This window comes from Corvus cornix, chromosome Z, assembly GCF_000738735.6.
Source record: "Corvus cornix cornix isolate S_Up_H32 chromosome Z, ASM73873v5, whole genome shotgun sequence".
NCBI lineage: Eukaryota > Metazoa > Chordata > Aves > Passeriformes > Corvidae > Corvus > Corvus cornix.
The window spans coordinates 38,584,822-38,607,081 of record NC_046357.1 but is presented as its reverse complement, the minus strand read 5'-3'; the positions used below and the strand labels follow the sequence as shown (position 1 = coordinate 38,607,081).

At 40.9% G+C, this 22,260-nt stretch overlaps 2 protein-coding genes across 10 annotated transcripts in view; both read right to left on the bottom strand.

Annotated features, from left to right (window-relative positions):
* Nucleotides 1-13,327, bottom strand: part of KIF27 (kinesin family member 27) — a 29,598-nt gene extending 16,271 nt beyond the window's left edge. For 3 of the 9 annotated variants that reach the window (XM_010403706.4, XM_019288428.3, XM_019288431.3), the window contains exons 1-4: nt 11,362-13,321; nt 9,159-9,359; nt 7,054-7,991; nt 334-477 (exon numbers count right to left, since the gene is read on the bottom strand). In XM_010403706.4, the coding sequence (XP_010402008.3) occupies nt 334-477; nt 7,054-7,991; nt 9,159-9,359; nt 11,362-11,659 (1,581 nt within the window). In that variant the 5' untranslated portion in view covers nt 11,660-13,321. Of the gene's footprint in view, nt 1-333; nt 478-7,053; nt 7,992-9,158; nt 9,360-11,361 lie in introns of all 9 variants that reach the window. The other 6 variants (XM_039566983.1, XM_019288429.3, XM_039566982.1 and 3 more) reach the window with 6 other exon arrangements.
* A 909-nt stretch (nt 13,328-14,236) lies between these two features.
* Nucleotides 14,237-21,860, bottom strand: CZH9orf64 (chromosome Z C9orf64 homolog). Its single transcript, XM_010403753.4, has 4 exons — nt 21,424-21,860; nt 20,180-20,439; nt 16,180-16,375; nt 14,237-14,921 (listed from the first exon to the last, which is right to left on the bottom strand). The coding sequence occupies exons 1-4, from the start codon at nt 21,758-21,760 to the stop codon at nt 14,689-14,691; spliced, it is 1,026 nt and encodes a 341-aa protein (XP_010402055.3). The 5' UTR covers nt 21,761-21,860; the 3' UTR covers nt 14,237-14,688.
* Nucleotides 21,861-22,260: the final 400 nt, after the last annotated feature.

Below are 22,260 nucleotides of genomic sequence, written 5' to 3'. Positions count from 1 at the left end.
TTCATTGTTCTGAAATTCCTTAACAATGATACAAATCTGTGGAGAGGGTTGTGTGTTACGCTTAAGGAAGCATGGAGAGCATGAATGGTTCACTTCAAGTTATACAGGAGGCTTGTGGCACAGCTAGGCTCATATACAGTCTCCAGGAATCACATTACTGTGATGCATCCACTAGATAAACCCAACTCATTCAGTGATACAGCTCTAATTCAAATAAAATTTCCCTAATATTGACTGGTAGTCAAGTAAAAGAATTCTGAGGCACCCGTTTAATGCATTCACATGGTAGAAGGATGCTTCAATACAGATAAATGTGTACCAGAGGAAAAATACCTGTAATCTTTGTGTCTCTTGAGCCTCATTTAAAAATTCCTGTTGTTCTTCCTTTTCTTGTAGTAATGTCTTTATCTGATTCTGCAGTATCTGCACTTCATGATTCTTCTGGCTAAATAGTTCTTCATCCATAACTAGTACCTGCTAGATAATAAAAAAAGTTCAGGTGGGCAAAAGGGATATTATTCTTCCTACAATTGGAATATGAATCAAAATAAAACCTCATTTGTTGTTAAAAGACATGCCCAGAACTGCAAAATCTTGAGGTATGTATATCAAATTGTCTAAATTGTTATCTGCAGCTTCTAGCAGCTAATTCTTTACTTCTGTTTCATCTATTGATTTTGTTCTGACAAGTTTCGTTCTTCCAAAGGAAATAATGTACTCATATCCAAACCTAATTTACTGAAGTATATATTAAATTGGTTGTCCCCTGACTGCTCAGTTCTTCAGCAGTCCCCCAGCCATGTGGCTGGAGCATAAAGATCTCCGGAAACTTCTATCAAGAATCGGTCCCTATTTCTTTCCACGGGCCTCTCTGTCTATGGATGTTGCAGGAGACCCCACTGCAACACTACTAGTTATTAAATCTGTCCATATACAAACCCTGCTCTAGAGTCTGTACTGTCTCGTTTATTTTAGCCTTTCTCTAACCATCTCTTCCTGGCTGTGGATGGCATACTCACCTGGGGAAGTGTAAGTTTAAGCTCAGCTCTTACACTATTTTGAACCTGGCAAACTGACATTTAAAACAAGCCACAGAAGAAAATCAAGAAGGAAGAAAGAAAGCTGTGATTTAGATTGATTGAGAACAAAGAAAAAATTTGTTTATGCACTTGCCTGATAACAGCCTATAGGTTTATCAGTTTGGTTGCAAATTAAAAATGGGTTGAAGTTACAAAATTCTAATTTGTTGGAGCACTGCCTTCTTCCAGTACATGACAAACTCAAATTAGTTCTTCTGAGGTGTTCATCTGGCATCAGAACTTCACTAAGTTTCCAACTAGTGTACAGTTGGTTTAAGTCATAAAATTAATTTTCATTTGAGGTTCTGTTCATTGCACAATAATTTTTGATGTTCACAGCCAACATTTTAACTAAGCACATCCAATATATGTACTTCCTAAATGTATATGGGGATGTTTCCAAAAAGAATTATTTATTTGATCATGTGTCAGTTCTGTTAGGAGACATTACCATGCTCTCAGAGGGTTGAGAGCTCTTCTCCCCATAGGTCACTGTCTAGGACTATTAACTGCTGTGAGAGAAACAGCTAGTCAGAGCTACCGATATGACATGATCCTTGTGGGATATCTGCATGCTAAGACTCCCAGATGTTGTTTTGAAATTATCACCTCATTTGGAAAACCATAAAGAAGTATGATGTCACCAAAAAGCAAAAGTTCATATTTAACACAAAAGCAAATGTTAGCAAAGTGATTAGACAAAGAAACCTGCAAATAATTTAGAAACTCAGTTAGCTAAAAGCATGGCAATGGGAAAGGAAATACAGGAGGTTTTGTGAGACCATAGCTGAAGAAATACAGTTTAGGAAATTACTAAGAGATAAGACATGAGACACGCCTGTAACTTTGTAATATTAGACAGACTAGCCATATTACATACATAGTATTAGATAATATTAGACAAAAGTTGCAAAACTTAGTCCCTGGGCTATCTGTAAGTTCACTGATATATTTGAAAATTATCTGTATTGTAATTATATCTGTAATGCTTCTGACAGAGTAATATATCTGCAGGATTCAAAACAATTTCTAAGTTCACAGGACAACTGTTGAGGGTTTCCCTGTGTACACAACTAAGCACATAGCCATTCCCTCACTTCTAAGCCCCCATCCCCAAGGAAGAGTAAAAGAAAGAAAACTTGTGGGTCAAGACAGAAATTGTCCAGTAAGTGAAGGTGAAGTAGAAGAACAGAGAAAACAACACAAGTAATGCAAAGGTAGTTAATTAATGCAAAACCAGTCACTCACTGCCTCCAAAGTGTAGACTGATGCTCATTAGCTCTTGAGCAAAAAGACAGCTAATATAACTAAATCCCCCTCCTTCCCCTTTCAATCTCTGAGCATGTTATATGGTGTGAAATATCTCTTTGGTTGATTTGGGTCATCTGCCTGGTTGTGCTCCCCCTGTCTCTGGGTATACCCCCCTATCTATTCACTGCTGTCACCGACAGAGAAAGAGAGTTCGTCCCTTGATGCTGTGCACACACTCTCCAGCAAGACCTAAAATAGTGGTGTTTTATCAGCACTGTACTGGTCAGAAATGTAAAACATGGCAACCTGCAAGCATTTATGAAGAAAATGAACTTTATCCCAGTCAAACTTAGTACAATCTCCACTCCAAATTCCACACCATTTATGTCATGTTCAAGCCCCACACTATACAATGCAACCTTATTAACCATCCTTCCTTCCCTTCTCATCCTTTGACTTATGCACAGATATCATTCCTTTAGTCTATAGGCCACTCCTGTAAAATACCCATAAAACGTCCACCGTGTTTATTTAGTCCATGACGTGTGTTCTGTCTGGTTACAGTGATCACTCAGGACAGGAGCCCATGCTATGCTAGAAGAATTGTTGTATGATCCTACAACAGCACGGTCCTTCCATGGTGTCAGAGACTGAAATGTTACCACTCACGGGTTAAACATTGTCATAAAGATTTTTGCACGTTTTGACAAAACTGTACAACGAAGCTGCACCACCAAAGCCCAAACTTTGGGCTCCTGACTGAAGCCCTGAACTGTGAGTTAAACTGACTAAGGCTATTCGATATAAGAAAAGTGACACTATTTTTCAAAGCATCTCAGGCCTGGGAAGTAATGGATAAGTCTGGGAGAGCATTCACAGAAGAGCCAAGCCCAGCAGCTTCCGGGTGGAGGCTGTAGCCCCAGGCTTATCTGTTGCCAGGTTTGCACAGAATCTCCCCCCACCAAAGTGGGGACGAGGAAGGTTTCAGGTGAATATGAAAACCTCTGGTCAAAGGCACCTCTTTCTCATCTTCTGCTACACAGACTAGCTGAGCTGTGGGGCCCCCACCCCAGGAAAGCCACATCTATGGGACATTCACGTGAGCAGCAGCTGAGGGGGTGTCAAGGTCCATCAAAGGTCCCCCTGAAGGATTCTTCAGACCCTACACCAGAGGACTGCACATGATGCAAAATGATGCAACTGACACAAAGTCTTGCAAGGGACAGTGTCAAACCTGGCCCACCCTCAGGCATTCCCACCTGGTCCAAATGTATATTAATCCATTGGATTCTATGCTTTTGGTGAGGGACCCTCACCACCAAGAAGACCAGATGGAGTGGATCAATGAGACATTGTTAAGATCCATGGAGGGATGGCATGTTTCTACTTAATCTGTCTCTGTCACTTTTCCTGTCCCCACACCCCACCCCCCCTCCTCCCTCTTTTCTTTTTTTTTTTTCCTTTCCTTTTTTCTTTTCTCTTCTCTTCTTTTCTCTTCTTTTCTCTTCTTTTCTTTTTTATTCTTTTTCTTTTATTTTCTTCTTTTTATTTTTCTTTTCTTTCTCTTTGCCTCTTTTACTGTTAAATAAAATATATCAATTTTTTGGTATCGACATATAACCTCAGTTGGTTTTAATCTCGTTTTGGGGAATAATAGAACCTCAGAGCTCTTTCCATTTTATTCACAGAGAGTTCTCTTTGCTCCTCTGTGATTAGAGGAGATGTAACACCTGGTACAAGCATGGGGTTCAAATCCACAGGGACATAAGTCCATTGAACCAGTATCAGAAAGAGGAAGGGTCTACTGCATCTCAGGAATTGGTTGACAGCAACTGGAACAGTAATCTTCCTCAAAGACCCTTTTTAACCACTGCTTTTTCCCCTATTCATGTACAGAGTTCCAGGACCAAAATAGGTGCACCGCCCAACTTCTCATATCCTTTTCACAGTCATGCAGATAGAACTGCAGGGTGGCATGGGCCCATGGTTCCCTCTCCCTTAAGCAGAGGAAATTCCTATTCATAGTAGCCAATATGCTGGCTTGGCCAAGCAAGGAGGTAAAGAGATTATTCACATTATATTTTGAGTTGCTAGACCTTGTGTAACAGTCTTTCCACAGCTGAGATGCAGGCCCATAACAAGGAGAGGGAATAGAGCTTTTGAGTAAATCGCTAGGGCTGGCAAACTGGTCTGTACAAAGTTGGTGCCACAGAGTCAGCCTAATTCAGCCTTACAGGGTTGCTGTCATACGATGACCATATGTTCTGTACAGACTTCTGCCACTCAGCTCATGTGCACTGTATATTGTTTGCGTCTTTCAAGGCCTGATTATTGTCTCGAGGCCTGATTATTGCCCATGTCACTGCAGACCACCTCCACCACCTCTAATTCCCTCAAACATTAAATATGTTCCTCTGTGACAGTCCACATGCCTTACTAGGTGACAGACAATATCTTCCTTAAGAGAGTACTTTGTCTTCATGCTCAATAGGAGTTACCTCTGGAGTTTGGAAGTGGCTGACCCTCTTCCAATCCCTCTGTCAATCCCACAAACCTAGCAAAGAATCCCAGCTGATGTGTTTCCCTACCTTCTAGTTCCAGACTGTTAGCCCCACTATTCCAGCTCTGGAGCAACCAGGTAGCAATTAGGTCATCTTGTCAGGCAAAATCTTTATACATTATCTTGCAGCTAGGTCATGGATAGGGACCGGGTAGCTTCCACCTCTTATGATTTCTGTCTCTTTCCTTTCCTATCCTGGTCCAGAACAGGCTGCCTGTTCTTCCTCTCTCCTCTTCTGAGCAGGAGCTGCTTCTTCTCTTATTAACTTGATCTCTGCTTCCACTGTTTCTTCTTTACTACAAGATCAATTATTACAGTTGAAGGTTCAGTCTCTGGTTTAGTGTCTGTGTGGCCTCAGACCAAGAGATCTTCTTAGTCTCACACCACCACAAGCTTGTTTGTGGGCTTTAGACCAGAACGTCTTGTATTTCTAAGGGCAGTGGACACCGACTTGATAGGCATGGGGCAGATCCAACACAGCTATCTGTGGATCACTGTGTTTCACCTTCGCTCCTTCAAGTGATGTATTTGTTTGATGCCTGTTCAGGCATGAAATCACAAGCTGTCAGAGGCAGCAACGGCCCTGTGCTCCTGCCCAACTCCTCCCATACATACTGACACCCCAGGAATCAATCACCTAAGAGCATGTTCCTGTGTGGCAACCCCCAAAGAGCTGTTTAACCTTATAAACAATAATCAAAGTCAGGATCACAACACATCAGTATGAACAGTCTGATTACATAAGGATACTGGAGGAACTCTGAAGCCACTACATCAAGGCTACAAAAAAACTGTCCTGGAGGAGAGGACAGGATAGGTGCCACTTTTTCCCCTCTCTGCACAAAATGTCTCAGAGAAGAAGAGGGGAAAAGTACAGTTGCTGGTTTTATCCATGAGGTGATTCTTGGAGTATGGGGACATCCACAATGTAAGACCCGAGTACCAGATTAGGCTGATAGCCAGTGGTTTAGTCATAGCTCTCCCAAGCAAAGGAAAATAAAGTGATAAACAGCAAAAAAACCAGCAAAAATGCATTTTAATGACTATCTGAAAATGGTCATTAATGGTTCTTGGAGGTTATTGTACAGCTAGAAAGGAATTAGACAGCTGAATATTCAAGGACACACACAAATCAGTAGCCAAAGCAAATATGCAGCTTCATGACCTGCAACAGTCATTCATCAACTTAACTAAACAGGCATTAATAGCTACAAGTTTAGTCTAGCACACACTAATCAAATCTGTTATTATCTTGAAGGCCTTGAGCCGCAGGTTGGGTTCCAAATAGACTGTGGTGGGTTACCCCAGTAGGTTGCTAAGCACACAGAGCTGTCCTTTCACTTCCCCCTACCCCCACCTCCTAGGAGAACAGAGGAAGAGCAAAGGGAAAGTGAAAGCAAGAAAATTTGTGGGTCAAGATAGAAACTGATTAGTAAGCGATGATAAAGTGGAAGAGAGAAAGAAAACAAAACAAAACAGATGAAGGAAAGGCTATCGCCCACCACCTCCCAAGGCTGACTAATGCTCAACCCGTTCTGGGCAAAATACAACTAATCTCCCTAAACCTCCTCCGGTCCCTTTTTATTGATGAGCATCAAGTTATATGGTATGAAATCTTTGATTAGTTCAGGTCATCTGCTTTGTTGAGTGTTTGTGTCTCCCACTATTCATGCACCCTCCAATATATTTACTGCAAGGCAGAGGCAGGAAAAGAGAAGGCCTTTCACTGTACAAAACATGGTTCAGCAAGAGCAAAAGCATTACTATGTTATTATCATTGTATTGGTCACAAATCTAAAACACAGCACCCTCAGAGATCCTATACAGAAACTAACTCCATCCCAGCCAGACCTAGCACACTAGCATAGCTAAAACCAAAAACCTAACAGATAAAACAGCTCAGCCTCAAGAGTCATCTTGAAACTGACTAGAGGAAATATGACATTACTTCACTTATCTCTGTTGTCACTGATTGTGTATTCAAACATCCATTAAAATAAACCCATGTCCCAGAGATTAGCCAAACAAAATTATACAAAATTGTAAATTACTTGTCAAATTAAGTACAGGTGACAGTTTTATTCATCTTTCAAAATGGAGTTTAGATTTTGGCAGATTGCTTTTTCACTTAGTCATTTAAATAAACAGCTTATAATTAAATACCTGACATTTCTTCAGTTCCCTCTTCAGCTGAAGAATTGTGATGTGATGTGGGTCTGGGCTGGTCTCAGTCCCTGCATCCGTTTCCTGGATGGTGAGAGCTTCCTTCCTTACGTTCTGTACCATAGTGATCCAGCTCTGCAACCTGTCCCGCTGACTTCTTCTTAAGCTAACATCATTGTTCAAATCAACCAGAAAGGGGAAAGCTTCATCTACACAATTTCTGTAACTGAAATATTGAACCTGAAGGCGGGTGAGCTGCTCCTCAAGTGAACCAATACGGGCCTTTTCTTCATTTAAGTCATATAAATGCTGATTACTGACCTGCTGGTTCTGCAAAGCTTCCCGAAGCAATCTGATTTCAAGTTCCATTTCATCAATGCGGTCTTTTTCTGGGTTGTAATTAACTACTGGTTTATTTCTAATGTTTTTTGCTCTGTTGGCATATTTGAGGGAATTTAAAGATTCATCAAAGTCCAGTGAGGATGGACTTATACATGTTATCATAACAGTCTTGGCATTTCCTCCAAGGGAGTCTTTCAGAATACGAGTGATTTTAGCATCCCTGTATGGAATATGTACACTTTTTCTTTTTGGGTCTCCAAGGGCACTGATGACATTTCCCAAGGCCAAAAGACCACTATTGATCTGAACTGATTCTTTGAAGCGTTCACCAGTATTTCCAGTCTTTGCTACCCTCTCTGATCCTGCCAAATCCACAAAATGAAACTTTGAAGCGATAGAATCCTGTGCAGCATCAGTATTATTCTGATACTCCGTAGACTGCTTCTGACAAATACTGATGGTAAAAATGGCATGAGATCGACTAGAGTGCTCATTCATCTGTGTTGTGCCTCTGTGACGAGCTGCATTGCCACTTTCCAGCAGGCTTATCACTTCATCTGCACATTCTACTTGGAATTCCTTAGCACCGACAATCACTTCAAACACCAAACCAAGTGAAAGTAAGAATAATTTAATTAATTCTAAACTCTTCAGCAAAAGTTTACAGCAATAACTATAAACATGCATTAGAGAAACATACAAGCCTGAATTATTATGAGGTCATAGCATATAGCTATAGAAATAGAAGATACAATACGTGAAAAGCTCTAAGGATATTTTGCCAGTTAAAAAAAAAGACTAAAAACCATGAAGCTTTAGTAAAAATGATTCCAAGTCTGTACTAAGAGCAGAATTTCTATTCTGAATAGTGCAGATAGCTGGGCCTTTGAGGCAGGTATCTGTTAGTAAACTAATAAAGTGTACGTGTACTTCTACCAACTACTTCAACTAATCATATTTTTTATCATCTTTTTCTTTTAACGAAAGATGGAAAACATCCTAGCACAATTTACTGAATCTGACTCTAACTGTATTAAAGAAAATAAATAATTTAAAATATATTGTGGGATCCTTTTGAAACAATGATATTGTCTGTAAGACTTGTGCTAAACTAGTGCCTTCTCCAGCTACAGACAAAAAACCCATGACAGCTCAACAGTATAATAAAACTAGAGTAAACACAACAACTAGAATATAAAGAAAAAAAAAAAGCCAAACCTAAAACAGATTATATACTTTCAGAATAAAATATCTTTGATGTGGATTCTTCTAGCATTTTCATGAAGTGAACAGGAAACCTATAGGGCAAGTGTTAATCTAGAAGCCTCCAAAAGTATCTACTCCCCCTCCTCTTAACGAAGTCGTCTTTTCCACTCATTTCATTGTAAAAGGAGAGCAGATATTTACAATATTATTGACTTAACAATTGTAATTCCGAAGGGAGAAGCAATGGTTTAATCTTAAAATATGTATTCAAGAGAATAATCACATACTATTTTGTTTCTAGACAGTATTTGCAGAAACAATAATTGTGTATTTACCATTTGTTGCCATTTCCATCCATATAATAGAACATCTATATTGTGCACAGGCATCTAAACCCCAAACTGCTTCCAAACAGCTCAACTGGGTTTATATTCTGAAACTTCAACTTTTTTTTCCTTTTATTCATTGGTAATGAGTAAGCACTTTCAAGAGAAAACAAGACTAATTTGGACACAAACTGAAACCCAAACCACCAAAGTTTAGCGCCGAAATCTTACCTGTATTTCCTTTCTCATCTTCTCGGATATGTAGTTCTTTTACAGAGGTCTCCAAATCCAACAAATCTCGAAGTTCTTCCTTGTAAACCTCTATATAGGATACCTTCACATGGAAATTAATATTATGGTGTTCAGAAATATGCTGAAATAATTCCTGAATAGCCCGTGGGATTATGCCCCTTTCATCCACTGAAACTGATGCTAAAATACAAGCACAAATGTCACAGAGACTTGCAGTCATTCTGTCACATAAATTACAAAGACTGAAAATTCAGAGAAGTCTGTGATATTTGGTACGCAACATACTAAGGAATTTGAAGAGCTCATTGTTCACAACGAATTTTGTGTGTGTGTGTGTGTGTTAGAATTTTTGTTTGCATCCAGTACCAGGATTCAAATTTAAGTTCTAAATTACATAATGTTATAGCCGTGAAAGTTATGAAAAATATGGAGTCTGCTTTAAAACTGTACTCCTCAGAGTACAGATTTCTTCTTTATCCCTACTCATTATGGTTAGCAATGACATCTCAAGGATTTGAGAAAATAGAAATTCTACTTACATAAAGCAAAATCATCAGTAACTTGGTGAGACAAGATTTATGACCAACATCAACAGTAATTTCCTATTTTTTCAAAGTAGACATGGAACACTAGTGCCAAACTCTACTTTTAAAAAAAATATTCAGGGCAGGACAATGCTCCCATTAATAATCTGTGCTCTTTATCCAAGACTATGAAAGCTGTTTGCCTATGAGACGATACCAGGAATCTTTTTTACCAAAAAACTAAAGGGTTGTTTACATCTAACTATTAATTTAGTAAATATATTTATTAAACTAAAAAGTTGTAATTGCAGAGCTATGATCAGCCTTAGAGTATGACATCCACTACCAAACAATTTAGCTAGCAATGCTACTTACAGGAACATTAAACAACTACTAGTGAAGGAAATAGAAGTGAAGCTACAACAATAAGGAGAAGAGGCCAATGGTATGAGGGTCAACAAAGCTAAGTGCGAGGTCCTGCCCTAGAGTCACAACAGTCCCCTTAAGCACTACAGGCTGGGTGGGGGCAGAGTAGCTGGAAAGCTGCTCAGCTAGAAAGGACCTGGGGGTGCTGATTGACAGCAGCTGAACATGAGCCAGCGTGTGCCCAGGTGGCCAAGAAGGTCAGTGGCATCCTGGCCTGTATCAGCAATAGGGTGGCCAGCAGAACCAGGGCAGTGATTGTCGCCCTGTACTCAGCATTGGTGAGGCCACACCTCAAATGCTGTGTTCAGTTCTGGGCCTGTCACTGTAAGAAGGACATTGAGGGGCTGGGGCATGTCCAGAGAAGGGCAACAGAAATGAGGTATGGTCTGGAGCACACGTCCTGTGAGAAGGCTGAGGGAGCTGGGGGTGTTTAGCCTGGAGAAAAGGAGGCTCAGGAGAGACCTTACTGCTCTCTACAACTGCCTGACAGGAGGGTGCAGCCAGGTGGGGGGGTTGGTCTCCTCTCCCAGCTAAAAAGTTACAGGACAAGAGGAAATGACCTTAGGTTGCACCTGGAGAGGCTTAGATTGGATATTAGGAAAAATTTCTTCACTGGTGGTCAACCAATTAACAGGCTTTGTTGTGGACCTGAAAATGCTGAGTTAACAGTTGGACTTTATGATCTTAGGATTCTTTTCCAACATAAACAATTCTGTGATCCTGTGATTCTAAATAAAAGGAAGACTCTACCAAGATCTTTATAATACTCTATTTATATCCACTTGAAAGAATTAAATCATAGATTTCTTTGATGACACAGAAATTTCTCTCAAAAAACCCCAAACAAACAAACCAACACAGAGTGAGCAAGCAATCTAGTGTCTAATGCAGACATTTTCAAGGTAAGATAAACATAGCAAAAATCTTCAAAGACACTGCATTTCAGAAAAAAGTTCTAATTTAAGTTGCGTGTTAAAATGTGGAATGTGAAAGAACAGTTAATAAATTGGTTTTCTTCTTAGATATTTTTGGTATAATCTAATTTATGGAGAAGTTTTTAGAACTTTAATTATCACACAAATTTTGGAAGCTTTATTTTTTTACTACAGGTTTTTTCCTTGGTCCTTAAAATTCTGCAGCATCATCTGCTATGTAATAAATATTTAACTTGCATAAGTACACTCTTTACCAATTAAAAAACCCCCAAAACCAAAAACCATTATATAACCTACCAATATGGTCACCGCCAATGGTGTAAGTCTTCCCAGAACCAGTCTGTCCATATGCAAACACTGTAGCATTGTATCCTTCAGTCAGAGACACTAGAAGAGGCTTAATGCAAACAGCATAAACTTCTTCTTGGGTTGAGTTTTTGCCAAATACAAAATCAAAAGTGAAGACATGGTCCTTTCCAATGATGACCTGTTTGGCATTTGGGACTAATCTGACACACACTTGGTGGTTATGAAGTATTTCTTTGGAAAGCAGAGGTCTGACTCGGACTGCAACCTTAACTGGGATCTCCTCCATGCCAGACTCCACCCCTCTGCTTCCCACTCAGTATTCACACAGTCAAGAAGAAATCTTTTACCACTGCTCTGTTCACCTCATTCACAGTTGTCTGCAACTAAGAAAAGAAGTTTTCCATGTTATATAATATAAAAGAATGCATCTCCTGAAGCGGAAAGTTGAGATTTCCTAAGGAACATACAAGCACTATTACAATCTTGAAAAGTACCTGATATAAATGCAGCTCTATTAATAACTGCTTAATCAATTAATAAATTAATTTTGCATTTATTAATTTCCAAGCTAGCAGACTTAAGTCTGAAAGTTGCCCGATTTCCTATTTGAATATAACAGTCATACAAAGCAACAATATCGTAGGAGCTTGTTAATAAACACTGTTGATAAAGCAAAGGCTTACAATGGATCCTCTCATTTTCCTGATCCTGCATTCATATCGCATAGGCAACACAAATCAGTCAAACAAAACCTTTTTCTCCAAAAGCTGTATGTGCATACATGTTTCAATACCCTCTTCCACTTATGAAGCACCAAACACTTCTAACTCAACAAGCACAAAGAAGTGTGATTTTAAATGTATTTAGTTACTACATGTAAAGCATTCCTCTGATTTTGATCTGAAACTTTAAGCACATATGAGCTATCTTTTAGTAATTATAATTTTAGAATACATGGTTCCTTATACTGCTTGGTGCATATTCATTCTTACAGCATAAGCATTGCACAGTAGCACACTTGTAAATATTAAGGAATTGCCTTTCTTTATAGCTGTTTTTCACTAGAATTCAAAAACCTGCATGGCATCCCACATGCATCTTTTCTGTTGTTGCTAATTCTGAGAATCTTTGTCATGCAAGGTAAAGTTTGCTGAACTTCCTGCTCTCAAACACATTGCTTTCAAGAAAGCTGTATTACTGAACTGGCAGTAAATCAACTAAATCCCCAAAATTCAAGTTTGTTGAAAACTAACAGCGTTGTCTTGCAGCGAAGAGAAGAGCTTATGCATTTCATTTTATTCCTTTTAGTTTGAGGACCACAGGTGAGAAACCATCTGAAGTTTGAAAAAAGAAAAGCTCCATTTTATTGACTGAGCATAAGAACAAGGAAGCAAAGCATGAGAATGAGTCAAGACTTGTATCATAAGAGACATGGCAATCAGATACATAAACATACTAACTACAGAATAGAAACACATTTTGGCTGATAACTGAGTTTAGTTACCTGGGTGCATTATTTTTTTACCCCCTAGTAAGTGCTGCTCTTAAGTGCCAACATTTCCTACTCTCTTTTTAAAGTTATATAAATAAACAAAAACAAACAAACAAACAAACAAATTAATAAACCACGTCTCAGGTGTGGGAGGGAATCCCTGTTTCCTAAGAATCTATTTTATAAAAGAACGTGGGAATATGAAATATTCCCAATATGCCAAAGCTAGAGAGATACTTGGGTGTCAGTACCCGCGGCTGCCATAAGGCAGAGGCAAACATGCTGGCAACCTTTTCGCTTGCACGGATATTGTGAGGGCGGCCCAGCACATTTTCCGTGTTTGCAACGTCTCCAAACCTGAGGAGCAGGCGGGATCGGTATCACCCGTGGGTGTCGGGAGCGGCTCGGGCCGGGGAGCCCGCCGTGCCCTGCTGCCGCAGCGTGCCGCGGGCCGCGCCGCGTGGCCCGTGCCGGAGCGAGGGCCGGAGCAGCGGTGGCCGGAGCGGGGGCCGGAGCAGAGGCGGCCGGAGCGAGGGCCGGAGCAGAGGCGGCCCGGAGCGAGGGCCGGAGCGAGGGCCGGAGGAGCGAGGGCCGGAGCAGCGGTGGCCGGAGGAGCGGTGGCCGGAGCAGCGGCGGCCGGAGCAGCGCCGACCGCCCCCGCTCGCTGCTCGCGGCCCCTCGCTAGGCAACGGCCGCCATGCCCGGCCGCGGGCCCGCGCACACAGCGCCCCCAGCGGCGGGACGCGCGGGGCGGGGCGCGACTGGCGGGTCCCCGGCCCTGCTTCCCGCCGTGCCCAGGCCTGGGCCCCTCCGCTCAGGAAGGCCAGTAAGGAGCTGGAGCGTGTCCAGAGAAGGGCAACGGAGCTGGGGAAGGATCTGGAGCACAAGTCCTGTTAGCAGCAGCTGAGCGAGCTGGGGGTGTTTAGCCTGGAGGAGGTTCAGGGGGACCTTACTGCTCTCTACAACTGCCTGAAAGGAGGGTGCAGCAAGATGGCGTTCGGCCTCTTCTCAGAGGCAGCAGGTGCCAGTACAAATGGAAATAACCTCAAGCTGTGATAGGGAAGGTTCAGGTTAGACATCAGGAAAAATTTCTTCACAGAAAGGGTGATTAAATATTGGAACAGGCTGCCTAGGAAGGTGGTAGAGTCACAGTCCCTGGAGGTGTTTAAGGAAAGACTTAAGGAAAGATGTGGCACTCCCTCAGTGCCACGGTCTAGTGCACAAAGTGGTGTTCAGATTGGACTTGATCTCAGAAATCTTTTCCAACCTACATCATTCTGTGATTCCTCCCCTTGCTTCCTGTCTCCCTCCCCGAGTGGACTGAGCCCCCCCATCTCACCCCTAGCAGTAATGACACAGATACACCCCATGGCACATCTGTCACCGCACTGTTTATTGGACAAATGGACGGGTTCCACTTTCATCTCTGAGCAGTAAAGCATGTGCCAAGCACCTGCCACCTCTGTGCAGGTGTGAGAGGGGATGGGCAGACACAGGGAGGGGCTGGGGAGCAAGGTACACCACAGGGTCTGCACACACACCTTGCTGCGCACAGGCAGCCATGTACACCAACACAAAGCTTGAAGCAGGAGCAACAAAACCTGCCCACAAAGTTTGCACTGTTAATTCCAGTCAGGGCAAGCAAAAGATTAAAAGAAAAGGTAACAAAACAATGGGGAAAAACAAGGCGCATTGTTAATACATCACCAGAAAACAAACATTTGATTTAACAGTTCCAAATTGGTGCATGACAAACCACCATATGAAAAGCAAAACTGCATTTCAAAAGATAAGGCAACAATACAACAGCTATCAGACTGGACTTAGTAATATATACACCGTACTCGGTGGAACGGGATATCTTTCATCTCTTCCCTGTGATCCCGGGCATAGTCCCAAAGATAATAATCGAGTAAAACCGCATTGATCCTTTCATGCATGTCCTGACCCTTCTTCTGATAAAGCTCCTGAAGGTGCTTACAAATCAGTGCACAACACCAAATAGAACAGCCACGGATCTCTACCTCTTCTTTGTCTCCAGACTGGAAAAGTGTTCCTGCAGGCACAAGAGACAGCAATCCATTTACATGCAACAGACAGAACGGCCAAGGACTGCCTAAACTTGCTCATTTTTCCTCCTTCACGTTTATTCTGTTTTAGGATTCCAGTTCTCATGATTTGTGCTACAACTGTTAACAATGTTGCTATATATTTTCTAATGGTTACTTTAATTTTACCATACACACTTACTCCCTCCCATTCAATTCAAACAACATCCTGTATTCTAAGGAACTGCTTTAGGAACAGGGTGTACTGCACATCATATGATCATTTCTTTGCTTGTGGAGACAAAAAAGATAGTCTTTTATTATAGTATACTTTTTAGTATATAATTATTATACTTCATAGTATATTTTCTGCCAGTATAACTGAAGTCTAAGATTTTAAAATTAAAAACAAACAACCCCCCAAAAGAACTAAATGTAAAGAGAACCAGTGGAATTATTTAAATGGGAATGTTCTCATTAGGATTCATGGAAGGATAAAATGTCTACGTGGTCTATTTAATATAGAGATATGCATAAAAACATAAATATATATGGTCATTCTATTAAGATTCATGGATAACTGCGATCATCTGTTTATCTTCCTGGGTATTTCTGAAGTTGCATAATAGCAGTTCTACATCTAAATACAGTAATTTTACAGTGCAAAAGAGATTAGCTGATTTTTAGTCACTAAAATTCATGGTTAGTAAGTACTGGGAAGATGAAACCATGCTTAAAAATGAGATTCTAGTCATACGCAATTAACTTCATTTAAAGCAATATTTTTTTTAATGGATGCTTATAATATTGCTTTGCTTATTAACTAGCAGTTCAGTACAAATAAAGAGGCATTTACATGTTTTTACATCATATTTGAATTAATGACAAAATCATTGTTTCTTTTATGTAAACCTCAAAAATCATAACTGTTCTCATGCTGAAAAGTGGTTTTGCAAGAGCAGCTTTTCAGAAACTCAGAAATCAATTATTTTCAATTTGAGTCTCTTTAATCCCTCCCTTATCAATGTTTAATCCACAAAACAGTTAGGTGTTTATAAAAAAGTAACCTTAAGACCTCACCCAAGATCATGGTTAGAGAAAAAGTTCCTTCCTGTTACGTCATCACTATGTAAGAAATCCTTGTTCCATGGAGGAAAAATATGGGCACATAACCCTTACATGGACAACACATTATATTTTAGAACTAGCCTTAGTCTACAACGTCAGGCGGTAAGATTACTTGATATTAGCAAGGACAGAACCAACCTTCACGTAGTTTCTTCATTAATTCTTCAGAATACTTCATTGCTTTTAAGTGAACAAGAACTTGAGGAATTCTGTAGTCAGCAAATATTGTCAGACTAGAAATATCATCAAAAGAGCCATCTCCTTTGCCTTCTAATACACTCCATGTGTCAGCCACAAGTATTTGTGCCCGTTTGTAGAAAGACACCTTTTTTTTCTGAAGAAAGAAGTTTATGGATTATTTAAGTGCCTGATCAATAAATATAGCAAATAACACGTTAAATATATCATATTGTTAAGCAAGCATTAGTTAACTAGAACAGAATGAAACTGCAACACTCTTAAACATCTTAAAATCTAAACAGTATCAAACACAAACAAGGATTATGTGGAATGCTCATAAATAAACTGAAATAAAAGAATAACATAATAAAAGTTACTGCAGTGAATAAAAATTGTTTAGAATATGCTCGCATCTCAGAACACATTCATAGTGGTTTACTGCCACTTGGCAAACACTGGAGTTGAAAGTCCAGCAACATTCATCTTCAGAAACTCTACAGAACATCCAACCTTTTAATTTGACAAGAGAAGCATAATAGGAATGTATTGTATTAGACAATTAAAACGTTTTGTTAATCAGTTTTTCTGTACTGTTAAAGAAACAGAATTCTAATGAAAACTTTAATGAATGCTCCTCCGTGTTTACTGCCAAGATGCTGTAACTATTCCTGATACAAAATTACATTTTCTGTCCTTAAATGCTATTCTCCAAAAACACTGAGAAGGTCAACTACATTTCAAAGAACAACTTCTGCAAACATCCTCAAAACTCCTGCCTTCCCTGTGCCTCATTCTATACTTGACATACATGCACAAACTTACTTCTAGAGAACATACATGATTTTGTATCTTAAATAACAAAACACCACGTGAAACATCACACAAGAAGTGGTAACAAGTAATGAACAGACCAAATTTTATCAGAGCTCCTACTGCCCCAAAGCAAGGGTGTTGATCTTTCATAGCATTAAGATTTTTCCAGCAGTACAGAACTGATTGTCTCTAGCATCACACAATTTCACAAGAGCAGAGGAAGGCAGAATTAGAATGGAACTTTGCATTTCATGCTGCAGTTTAATCTGGAAGAAAAATATTTTCTGGGACTCATCACTGAGCAGAAGAATTTATAGTTTCATTGCTTCAATTGTTAACTTTTATGTTGCACAGAGGTTATTAAGTTTACACAAAAATCTCAATATGAAAAAGACTATGAAGAATTTTTAGTAAATTTTCCCACGATTTACCAGAAAGCAAGGAAAGCACTAGGTGGATGATACTACATCTCAAAGAGAAAGAACTTAAGAACTTCCTTACTGTGCAAGTGACTGCACTGGCACAGATTGTCCAGAGAGGTTGTGGAGTCTCCCTTATGAAATATACTGAAGAACTGTCTGGACACAATCCTGTGCCATGTGCTCTAGGATGACCCTGCTTGAGCAGGGAGGTTAGACCCACTGTGGTCCTTTAAATCCTTACCCAGTCTGTGATTCTGTCTGTGAAAGACAGTCAAGATAGTACAATTTATCAAAAAATTGAACTTTTTTCAAGATGGCAATACAACTATATTTCTTTTATCTTTTTTTTCTGCAACACCCTGCCTTTCCAGGAAACAGTACCATATAGAGGGACATTTGCATCTTCTCTGCAGTATAATGATGCCTGAAGAGGCCACCTAAAAACAGAGACTAGACAAGAATAAGGGAATAAAGGTAGGTATTTATTTGAAGGACCTTCAAAGGTACCCCCTGGGGAGCCAGAGGCTACTGCCAAAATGGACGCCAGTGTGGATGACAGGTCACGAGTGCTTCACACTTTTATAGGTTTGGTTCATTTGCATATCAGGGTTAATTCTCCAATTAAAACTTCAGTTTAATGATGTAATTTCCCCTCAGCTCGCCCCCCCTTTAGAGGCTTTTGGTTTACTTATTTCAGGCCAGTCTGAGTGTCCTTGGAGAGCAGGCCTGGAGAGGCTTTGTTATGTCTACCTGGCATGAGAGAACAGCAGCTAACAGGCCACAAGAAACTTCAGAGTTACACACTAAGCAGTACAGGATTTGAAAGATATGAAAGTTAAAACCTAAGGCATCGCAATGTGCTAATATTAAGGGATATATCTAATTATGACCTACTGACATTAAAAGAAAGGAGGAGGATTGTGTTGGCAAAGAGTAAAATGTGATAGCACAGCCATAAAAAAAACCAAACCAACAACCAGAGAGTAGGAGGATCATGAGAATTTTACAACCTCAGTCCCAGGTGATGGATGGTAAATAAAAGATAAATACATGCAATGTCAGAGACTTTAAGATCAAAAAGGACTGCACTGAGTCTCTGTCAGAACACAAAAAACATCAAATGCAGCACAACATCTAAATATGAATTATCCACCAAGGATGTTTTGGAGATTTTGGTTTTGGTTTGAATTTTCTTTTTCAGAAAATGAACACTGGCAATTTCTGTGATTACATGTGTAATTACTAAAAGTATTTTGTAGATGTATTCAGAAAAACATACGGTCAAACAATTGTGCTGATTTTAGAAGTTCCCCTAGAAGGTCAGCTGTAGCAGTCTGTGATAGTATGATTCTAATATAGGACTTATCTTACAATCATATATATTTCTCCTCTGGAGAGTTACTGAAAAGCACTGGTTTGCTGTTGGATATTTCACCATCCTTCCAGTTCCCTCCTAACCCTTTAAAAGTCTTACTTGTGAAAGCTCAACCTGCCACAAAAATGATGTGATCCATGTCACCACTTTGAAAATACACATCTTGCTTAGTAAAAGCAGAAAAAAAGCTTCCATATTCATGCAACAGGCTTTATTACTAAGTCAGTGCTTACGGTCTGGGATCATTTTTGGAACACCTTTTCATTCTGTAGTCTGCTGCTGCTTTTAGGGAGGCTTGCTTTATAAAGCACTTAGCATCATCTCATGAAAGACATAACGTCAATGAGTCAGTCACTATAAAGATAAGAAAATATCACTTAACTTAGAAAATATTTCCTTTTTGATCATAAAAATTGTCAAAACATACTTTATATGTACAAAAACACCAAATAAACGAAACCAGTAGCTTCAACGATTAATTCAAAAGAACCTCTGATTTTTCACGTAAAGATATCTTGCTTCACAGCAGGAGACAAAGGAAAATAAAATGACGCCTCCTACTGAAGGGCAATAAATGCAATAGGTTCAAAGCTTCAGTGACTGGTATTCCAAGAAGTTACCTTGAGAAGACTGCACAGACTAGTAGTATAGGCTGTACTGTCACTCACACAAAGTCTTTTGGATTTAATGATGTAACAGCTGAGTACTACCGCACATGCAACTGAGATCACGAGCTGCTACATAAGTCACAGATGCTAAATGAAGATCATGCCTGTATAGGTGAAAACTGGGAGACAAAAAATACCAGATGGTCACTGTTTAATTCCCATAAGTTTCTTCCAATAAAAGCTTCAGTATACTGTCAACATTTGTACAAGTGTGAGTTACTTCTAATCTGTAGTCATTTGTGTAATGCCTGTTGAATCAACAACGGTTAGAGGGGGGAGTCCCAGTAGCTGTGCCTTAATTCTACCAGTTTCATTTCCTCCACTAGCTGCGGAGAGCCTCAAGGTAATGAAAAAAGAACATGGGAGGAGGAGGGTTGTCAGCAATTCCAGGGAAGGGAAAAAAAAACAAAGGAAAAAGGACTCTCATTTTTCAGGCAGGAATTATCTCAAATACTATGCATTTGTAAGGAGTACAAAGGAGGTGTGATCCAATTTGGAATTCAGAGTATATTGAAATGAATTACAGTAAAGTGATGAAGACAGAGACAGCATATGAAAAAAAAGGTACTCCTCTGGTGGAAAAAGAAAGTGACTCTTGTCCTGGCTAGTTGCGGACTATCAAGAGTCTTTTACTGTTACTAAATGTATGATTTCTTTTCAGAGCTTTAGAACTAGCTTACCTCAAATACAGCTTCATCTCTGTAAGAAGGAAAGTTTTCCAGTACAAGACGTAGCAGTTTCTGAGCACTCTTCTCACTCATTTTAACACAGGTGAGGAAGGATCCTCCAAACTTCTCTAACAGAACTATTCCACTTTCATTCAGCACCCGATGTCTTTCTTCAATCAAAGGCAAAGGCACTTCTGTGTCAGAGCGAAATACATGCCTAACTTGGTCAAGCGTCATGGTGGCAAAATAGGATGCACTGGTGATAGGTATTCCTTCAGGAAGGTGAAAATAAGATATTTAGGCTATCATATAACATCTATAGACCTAATGCAATCGTCTGCTAAAGGAAAGCACTCTATAGAAAGATCTAAAAAGTCCATCAACTCTTAAACCTACCTTTGTTTTCAGCGATAACAGCACTCACAGAGCTGCTCAAACTAAATTTGTGACTGCCCACAATGCTTCTACAGACAACAAATTTCCAACAGACAACCATGGAACCGTTCTTACTTTTTGTATGTAATTTTTCCCAGCTACTTTGTCTTCATATTTTAAGTGTGATGCTTACATAGCACACTGTATATAGTCAGTATATAACTAGTGTAGTCCGAACAGGCCTGTTTCGCTTGGATCCTATTCATGCAATTGTGCTTTCACAAAAAAGTGTCTTAATGCTAATGCCCCCTTAATTTACAAACAACTATGCGGAAAATTAATTAAACTTTCATCTATAACTACTAACAGGGTTTTTTTTGTTTTTTTTTTTTTCCTGAGAACAGCAAGAGTGAGTGCTAAAGTATTGGGTTTAAATACAAAACTTTAAAATACTGGTTTAAAATATTGGTTTGAGGAGCATATGGGTTTTCAGACTTACTTTAGACGCTCTGGTATCAGATTAGACCAGAGGATTCTCGCTTTATGCCTCATTTTTTCATTTGCCATGGAAATACACAATTTATCTTAAGAATACATGTGAAATAACCCAAGTCATGCACAGCTGACTACTGGCAATCCTTAAAGTCTTTCGAATGGAAGAGATAACCCAGTTAAGAGACAGGTAGTTTCAGTACAAGGGTATTTTTACAGCACTACCAGTTCCGTTTCTCAAGCTCTACGGGACGCCTGCACAGCGAGCAGCAGCTCCCAAGAGCATGTTCCGCTTCCGAGACGCCGCCTTCATTTAATACGCGACGCTCGGCTTCCGACGCCCCTCGCCCGCAGCCCCGGCCCGGCCCCGCTCCCCGACGCTCACTGACCGTCGTCCAGGGCCCTGTTGACGGCCGCGCAGAGCGACCAGTAGCCGCTGTAGGTTTTATCCTTGTACTTCACAAGATACTTCCGCTCCTCCTGCTCGGACCAGAAGGAGAAGTTGAGGGTGTCTACCAGGAACACCCAGTCCACAGCCTCCTTGTCGGCGGCCCGGGGGTTCAGCTCGTGGAGGCTTTTCCACCCCGCCAGCCCGAACTCCGCCGCCGAGGCTTTGTCGAACAGGCTCTCCGCCACCCGCCGCGCCCCCTCTTCGTCCACGGAGACATCTTTGCTGTGTTCGGCTATGAACTTGGCGGACTCCAGGGGGGACGGGAACACCTCCATGCTCGGCAGGAAACACGCCTGCTGCCGAGGCCAGCCCCTCTGCCGCGCTTCCCGCGGGGTGCACCCCCGCCGCCCGCCCCGCCCCGCCCCCGCCCTGCCCCGCCCCCGCCCTGCCCCGCGGTGCCGCCGACGCGCGCAGGCGCGAGGGGAGGCGTGGCCCGCGCGGCGCCCGAGGGCCAGCGGGAGACCGCGGCAGCGCCTGGGCCAGCGCATTCCAACTGAGAATCGCCCCCTCAAATCCTGCCAGGCTGGAGCACTGGGCAGACTCAGCTTCTTGGCAACGAAGTTTTCCAGAAGATTTCCATCATTGAAAACAAGAATAAAAAAAAAAAAAAAAGACGAACAAGAATGTGCGCGTTGAGTTGTTGAGCTTTTCTCCCCAGTCAAACCAGAAAAGAACCAAATGAAAGACCGGCCCCAAGCCCTTTTGTATACATACTCAAGTGGGAAGCAGAGAAACTCAGCACCTGTTTTAGTTCACTCGCATCTTGCCCAAAACC

Bases quoted from the DNA above. Each gene is read 5' to 3' on its own strand.
- CZH9orf64 (XM_010403753.4), bottom strand. From the start codon at position 21,760: ATGGAGGTGTTCCCGTCCCCCCTGGAGTCCGCCAAGTTCATAGCCGAA. The intron at 16,376-20,179 runs GTAAGCTAGTTC...TTCTTTCTTCAG, and splicing joins GAGATGAAGCTGTATTTGAG to AAAAAAAAGGTGTCTTTCTA. The intron at 14,922-16,179 runs GTTGGTTCTGTC...TTGTGCCTGCAG, and splicing joins AATGAAGAAACTACGTGAAG to GAACACTTTTCCAGTCTGGA.